This window comes from Sprattus sprattus (genome assembly GCF_963457725.1).
Source record: "Sprattus sprattus genome assembly, chromosome: 13".
Taxonomy (NCBI): Eukaryota; Metazoa; Chordata; class Actinopteri; order Clupeiformes; family Clupeidae; genus Sprattus; species Sprattus sprattus.
Genome location: NC_137911.1, coordinates 11,123,832 through 11,131,801, shown reverse-complemented (window position 1 = coordinate 11,131,801; position 7,970 = coordinate 11,123,832). Strand labels below are relative to the sequence as shown.

Sequence of the window (7,970 nt, the reverse complement as noted above, 5' to 3'; positions counted from 1 at the left end):
GCTCTCGCTTCTGAGTGTGGACCCCCAGCTCTCACCATCCCTCATCATCTCAATGGTCCTTGTGCATTAATTGTGTCCCATTTCATCTGGATCAACTAAATGCTCCTTTCAGGCAGGGGCACCTGAGTCGTAGAGCAGATGCTTTGAACACACACACCCTTCTGCCTTGAAGTCTCCGGTCGTTGATTATTAGAGCCCAGCTTCAGAGAGAATTAAAAAGCACCTGTTCAGTTAAAGGCACAGAAGCCATGGGAAAGCCACTGAGCAGGCCTGGCTGTTTCAGGCAAAGCCCGTGCTGCTCCAAGAAGGGCGAAGATGGCGACGCCTTCAACGAAGATGGCTACATTCCTCAGCGCTCGATCTACGACACTATGTGCATTAATGAGCACATCGACCATGGCTCAGGCCACAGCACCCTTGGCTCCAGAGGGAATCAGAACGCAGCCTTCCCCAGTAATGGTTCATTCGAGCCGATTCAGGTGGACATATTTGACCTGAAACGTTCACCTCAGGTTTCCTCCTTTGGGAGGAGGCTGGACGAAAGGGTCATATTTGACTCGCTGAAGCTTGCACATGACGAGCAGAGCCGGTCCCCAGGTGGATATGTGAGGACGGCTTCCCCCAGTGTGTCTTGCAGTTCTGCTCCTTGTGGTAGTGGCTCCATGAACAAACGATACCCACACCAGGACAGCGGGAAGAAAGAGAACCTCTGCCGCCACTCATGGAAGGTCGTGACACCTCCCAAGTACCCAGAATGCATCGAGCTGTCCCCAGGCGAAAAGCACCTGCTCAACCCGGGCACAGTTTTTTTCCCCGGGAGCCTTTCGTCCCCACGCTCACCCCAAATGTCCTCATTCTCTGGATCACCCCTGTCCTCCGGTGCCCTCACCCCACCAGTGTTTTTCTCCCCAGGGAATCCCCTGCTGTTTCAACAGCAGCAGTTCCACAGGCAGTCCCTGCCGGCCAAGCTTCAGCCCCATCCACCAACGTCCGCTCTCTCCGAGCTATCAGTCAGTGCCCTTCAGTATGACCACCACCTCTCCCATGGCATGGAGAGCCTTACGATGGAGAGGATGGACAGAAGGATGTTGGTGTCCACCACACAGGACATAGAGGATGAAGTGTTTGGGGAGGTGGAGACCAAACCCATGGACTCAAAAGCGGAGCCATATCCTCCTACACCAGAGCCAGACCATGACACGGCACCCCTCTTGCGTCCTCCGGTGTCCCAACCTCCTGCAAGGTCGCCAGTAATGATGGAGTCAACCTGGCCCCGCAGGCTAATCGGGCGGAGGAGGACGGTGAGGCAGGGGGGTGCTGTCCACAACCTACCGATCCTACCACCTCTTCCGTCTGTGCTGAGACGGTCCGTGACAGACAAAAAGACTCTACCTCGCCTCTCCCCGTTCCCGGAACACCAAGCAAAGGTTGACGTTGCCCTCTTGGGAAAGTCTCCTCTCAAAGGTGAGCTTTTAAAGGACTGCAGCTTGCAAGACTGGAAGATCCTGAAGGAGATCGAGGAGCGCAAGGGGGGACTGCTGAATAACAGCCAGCAGGAAGTTACTCCTGAAGTCATCCAGGAAGAGGAGGTGCAAGAGGAAGAGCTGAGCAAAATGCCAACTGTGATGGAAGGAAATGAGCTGGGACCGAAAGAGTCACGTACCACAGAGGGTGGGCACACAGAGGAGGAGAACTGGGAGTCTGTGTTGGAGATGGTGAACAATATGTGGGATGAGGCATGGGAAGATCAAGAGACCCAGCTCACAGGCTCCCTGAGACAATGTTGGCCCTTGCTCCAACCCCCAACAGGCTTTGGGGGATCCCAAGCACCCTCTTGCTCCAACTCATTGGTTGGGGTTGAGGATCTCCTGGATCTGGAAATGACGGACAAGGACGAGCTGAAGGATTCAAAGGAAGCCAAACTGCAGGCCCTGCTTCAGCATTCACATTCCACTGAGTCACAACAACTAGAAAAAATACAAAAGAAGGCTGTTAGGGGGATAATTCATGTGGTTGACAAACAGCCAGAACAGAAAGCAACCTCTGTTAGCCTTGATCGGATTACAGTTGAGGCCCAAGTATTGATGGCTGAGGGACATGTTAACAGTTCTTTGAAAATGCCCACTGTCAAAGAGGAATCACCAGATTCAAACCTGACATTCGAGTCAGACAGTGGGGTCTATTTGACCAACCGTAGTCACACTAGTCAAGAGGATGTTGATAAAACCTTAACAGACATAGACATGGGCAGTGTGAGCTCCTTAAACCAGGTAGAGGAAATAGCAGGAGATGAATCGTGCAGAAAAGAGGAAATGAGTGAAAAAATCTATAAAAACAGGGTCGTGATTCAGTCCTCAGTGCATGGGGACCTGTTCTCTGATCCAAAAGAGGCCAACAGGACCTCAGTTATAGATCCAGAGGAAAGACCCCAGATTAGAAACCCAGAGTCTTGGAAGTGTGAGAACAAAACCACTGTGATCAGGGCGAACACAGATTCCCCTTTACCCCTCTCGCCATCTAAACACATGGCCCGGCCCTCAACAACACTGCTAGACAGTGCTGACATGGATCCTTTTGTCGCCACAGACAGTTTTGTGTACTTGGCGGTATCTGCCAAAACACAGGAGCTGTACACTGCAGTTCAGAAAGAGAGACTGCCCCCCATCACCTCCACCAAGCCTTGCTTGAATCCCGACGAGTGTGATTTCCTCTCCACGGACAGCTTTGTGTACCTGGCAGCCCCGGACTGCCATTTGATGGGCACCGAGGGCCACTCTCTTTGCTCTGGCTCCAAGGACTCTGACTCTGATGAGGACAGCGGTTCGAGAGTGGACTGTGCAGCCGGGTCCACAGCTGGAGACAGCGACTGGGACTCTGACCTCTCAGACTCTGAGCCTGAGGGATCATCAGCCAAGCCTGGGTGGGATTTCTGGGACGAACTGGAACAGGAGGTGCTTCCGGGGCTGTTCGATGAGGATGAAGACGAGCAGGTGTTGGAGAAGCTGTACGGTGGGCCCTCGCAGCGGCAGATTGGCTGGCAGCAGGCTGGGCTGGTCTCCGAGGCTTCTGTCACTGACGGAGACACTGGGATGGTTCTGGCAGCGTCGGCGAGCACAGAGGGGGGAGAAACTCACACTGAGGTAAAGTCTGTGCACTAGTTGTCCATCTCACATAGCCAAAGATTTAGTCATTTAAAGATAGTCGAGCATGAACATGACTCACCTACAGACCACAGTACCGGACACATCAGCCAGTGTAACAAGCCAATTCATTTATCCCACAGTGAAAGGCAATACAATATTTGTTTCTAAAACAGTACACAGACCTAATATTTCAGTACTATACCCATTAAGGTATATCTTCTCAGTTAAGTGGTCTCAAATCTGAACAAATTGGCTTCCCAGATGTTTTTAGTCTTTCTGTTTTGTTCCGTTTGCCATGTATTTCAATATGTTTACCATTGCAAGTGGTTTTGACTTAAAAAGTCCTTGATTTTATATAATGCTATGTGGAACTTATAGATGAAGTCGTGGCTTTAGTCATTTTAGACACATTGCAATGCTGTATTTTTGAATCAGGAATCACATATATTGAGGAAATATGCCATTCAAATAATATCAGAAGCACAGTGAGAACATTCTAATGCAATATGCTATATTTATGCTATTTGGATTTATTATATATTTGTATGATGTTGGCAAAAATCCTGAGTATTATGTGTGTGAAGTCAGATGAACAAGATATATATTAGCATATGTAAACAGTCAACCATCATGAAGGAAGATTTTGTTATACTCCTTGATTGATCAGTACAGTAATGCTTAAGTAAATAATAATTTGCTGTGGATAGTGTGAACACAGCTCGCTGTGTGTGACATATTTCCCAAAGGAAACTGCACTCTGCCTGTTTGTGTGATTACTGTAGATATGAGGGCTTACTGTCGCAGTGCATCAGTGTGCGAATAAAGTACAAAAACCCATCAAGGCTTAAAGTCTGAAGTCTCTCGTCTATGTTTGCATTTTTTCCCTCCTTTCTAGATGTTCTGTGCACTACAGTAAATTAAAATGGAGATCGGTGAGCATGACCGCATTTATGTCGCTTTAACACCTAACCTACCGGCAGCTTGTCACGCTCCATCTTACTCAATAGCCGTTTCCTCCACAAGTGTCTGTCCATCTGCCGCATGGCCTAGAAATATAAAATATCTCATGTGTACTATATGGGGGGGAGGAGATGATGGTGGGCAACGTCAAGAGGCTGACTATCTGTGGGGCTATTTCTGGTGAAATTAATTAGTTCAGTCTAAATGAGGCCAAATTGAATGCATTACGTGCCAACTATGATACACAGGAGAGGGTGGCTCCACCAAGTGACATGCTCTGATACGCCATGTTCTCCTGTATTCCTCCCTGCTTTGGGGGTGTTGTGCTTCACTGACCCTCTGTTCTGCCATGCCACAATAATCCACATTCCACCCAACAAAAACTGACCTTCCATCTGGTTAAGGTAAGCGGGTGGGGGAAGGTAGGTAGGTAGGTGTGTGCCTGTGTGTTTGTGTGTGTGTGTGTGTGTGTGTGTGTGTTGGGGGGGGCTTAGTGTGTGTGTCTGCGTGTGTGTTTGGGTGTGTGGTTTTATTTTGGGGGCATATCCTGGACTACTTGGCTGAAAACAAACTAATACCTGGCAGCATGCACACCTTGTAAACACTGTTAAGGAGGTTTGATAATATGCAAATATGATATTTACAGGTTATATTTATTCGATGATAGAGGTGTCGGATATATATTTCACTGTTTCTTATTACAAGTCTGCTCATATGTTGTTTCTGTCTCTCTTTCTCTCTCTCCCTATATACACCTCTCTCTGTCTCTCTTTCTCCCTGACTCTCTCCCTATATATGCCTCTCTCTGTCTCTCTGCTCCTCTCTGTTTCTGTTTAGCCTGTGGATGTGTTTGTGTGTTTACAGGAGGATTCAGCATCTGTGAAGTGTGTGTGTGTGTGTGTGTGTGTGTGTGTGTGTGTGTGTGTGTGTGTGTGTGTGTGTGTGTGTGTGTGTGTGTGTGTGTGTGTGTGTGTGTGTATGTTCACCGTAGGATTCAGCGTCTGTGTATGTGAGTGTGTGTTTTCTGTGATCACATGTTATAATCACCATTTTCTTGTGTGTGTGTGTGTATGTGTGTGTTTGTGTGTGAGCACACACTTGTTTGCACTCTTCATGTGTGGATGGAAGCAAGGGCAAGCGTGTGGGAGGGTGGTGGGCGGCTGGGTGAGTCACACACAGGAATATTTGCCCTGCTCCCTCTTTGGCCGGCGCGATTAAGATTTTAGCTCCGACTGTACGCCTGTTCATTCTCCACGTCTCCTCATCGCTAACGTTTTAGCAGTGAATAGCACATCCATAGGTGATCGTTTTGACTACGCCAGCCCAGTGCGTTCATGACCGTCGTCCATTACCTCATCAGTTAAAATAGACACAGCTGGAGGATAAAAGAAATTACATTTTTTTTTCTCTGCCACTTAGTGAAAGGAGGCAAGATGTGAAAATGATTGAGAAGGTGTATGAATGTGTTTGAGCATGAGTGTGTGTGTGTGAGTTTGTGTGCAAGCCTGTGAGTGTGTGTGCGTGTGTCTGCATATGTGTGTGTGTGTGTGTGTGTGTGTGTGTGTGTGTGTGTGTGTGTGTGTGTGTGTGTGATGAGAGGGGAAGATGTGGAGAGTGGGAGTGAACTAAAACACTGGTAGCTGAAGGCGAAAGATCAAGAGGTGCAGCTTATGTAACATGTAAATGAAAGTGTCCTGGGCAGCATGTGCTGGAGAGTGTTATTTTTAAACGTGTTTTAGGTGAGGAACAGAAGCGGTGTGGGCTGCAGGGACGGCGACTGAGGCTGCGTTAAACGAAGAATGAAGAGGGAGAGAAAGGAAATCGAGAGAGAGAGAAGGAGAGCTGGTTGGTGGCAAGGATGAATATGTTTTTGGTAAAGAAATATGCTCACATTTTGCGGCTGGAGCTTCTAAGATATCCATTACAAATATTAAAACAACAGGGGAAAGGCGTATACAAATCCATGTAAGGGGCAGACACATGCATAGAAAAAAAACAATTTATTTATATTGATTTTCAGTGTTTCCAAAAGAGAATGTGTAACACCATAACAAAAATGCTGAATTCATGTAACAACAATGCAGAATTAATCTCTGATAACTAGTGTAATAGCATTTTTGTATTAAAAAATATTCATGCTGCTTTAGATAAATAATGAGTCTCCTGAAAACAATTTCATTTTTCATCAGAAAAGTGCCATGGCCAGAGTTAAATTATATTGACTTTATGTGTGCTATTATGAAATAAACCATACACCTACAGACCCTGTGAACTTTCACAATATATGCTGGAACTTAAGTATGCCACAATAAAACCACAACAATGCTATGAGTAATGTATTTTTGGTGTGTCTGTAAGAATATCACATTGGACTCTTGTGAGTACAGGTGTTGTAATTGTAAACATACATTGCATACATAACATTACGTTTCTACAGTAAAAAGAATAGAGTGCTTTGTCAGATATGCAGTCAACATAGATATACAGAAAAAACAAGTTTTAATCATATCAACAGAGAAACGTATTAGATATTATTGAAGTGTAAAACATGTAACAACTTAGACTGATTTAGAATTTTGGAACCACTCTAGTCTGTTTTCACCTGGTGAGACTCAACATGACTCAACATGACTCATGACAAGACTCAACATGTAAACAACACACCAAACTGAAGTGCATGTCTGTATGTGTCTAAGTCTTGTCCACTCCTTCAGTGCTCCTTCAGATGTCAGTACCTCTGTTTTAAGTTTACACCTTGGACGTGGCCAAATCCCTTGTCTTTTCCCTGCTGAGGTTCTGGGTGCTGGACAGTGTGGGGTCCACCCTCCTGTACTGAGATCGGGGTGGCGCTATGTTGTTCAGCTCATGAGTCTGAGCAAAATGCTCCATCTCGTGGGTGTGCCGGACCCTGAAAAACTTCTGCAGCCTTTTGCAGATCAGGTAGAACATCTCACAGATGCACATGAAGACGCACACGGCTGAGGACACCACCATGAAGAGGGTGAAGATTCGCTTCTCAGTGGGCCGAGAGATGTAGCAGTCCACCGTGTTTGGGCACGGCTCCAGGCTGCATTTGACGAGCCGGGGCATGTCGTAGCCGTGGTAGATATGGTGGAGGAGGTAGAGAAAACCTGCATCCAGACCAGCTTTGAAGACTAGGCTGAGCATATAGGTCCACCACAGGCCACCGCGCTTCTTTCCTGGGTTGGCATAGAGGTGTGTGCCGTCCGTGTGGGAAACAATGTACTTCCTGTCCTTATCCTCGCGGTATTTGACGTGCGCCATCACCATGAGTGACGGGCAGGTGACAAAGATGAGCTGCAGGGCCCACAGGCGGATGTGGGAAATGGGGAAGACGCTGTCATAGCAGACGTTGCTGCAGCCGGGCTGCCGCGTGTTGCAGATGAAGTCTTTGCTGTCGTCGCTCCACACCCGCTGGGCCGCCACCACGAAGACCATGACACGGAACACAAAGACCATGGAGAGCCAGACGCGGCCAAAGGCGGTGGAGTACTTGTTTACCCCACTGAGGAGGCTCTGCAGCGCAGACCAGTTCATGCCTGCCGGACGTCAATGCACCTGCACCTGGAGCACAGCAAAACACACCGACAGCTGTCAGTAAGTACACAGCACAACAGACTGTCAGCTGTCATTAAGTACACGGCACAACAGACCGGCACCTTTCAGTAACTACACAGCTGAACAGATCGACAGCTGTCAGTAACTGTACACACACAACAGGTAAACAGCTGATACAACTATACCTGTGTACTAGTGTTATTGCCATTTTGAATTTGTAAAAGTGTGCTAAAACACTGTATTTTGCAAACTTTGTAAACGTCAATATGTGTTTCATTTGATTTTTAA

The 7,970-nt window shown here is 47.4% G+C and overlaps 1 protein-coding gene across 1 annotated transcript; it reads right to left on the bottom strand.

Moving 5' to 3' along the window:
* Window positions 1-6,851: 6,851 nt before the first annotated feature.
* gjb9a (gap junction protein beta 9a) lies at window positions 6,852-7,661 on the bottom strand (the record flags this gene model as incomplete). Its single annotated transcript, XM_080850164.1, has 1 exon — window positions 6,852-7,661. One exon carries the CDS (start codon window positions 7,659-7,661, stop codon window positions 6,852-6,854), a length of 810 nt encoding a protein of 269 aa, XP_080706290.1.
* Between the last annotated feature and the right edge of the window lie 309 nt (window positions 7,662-7,970).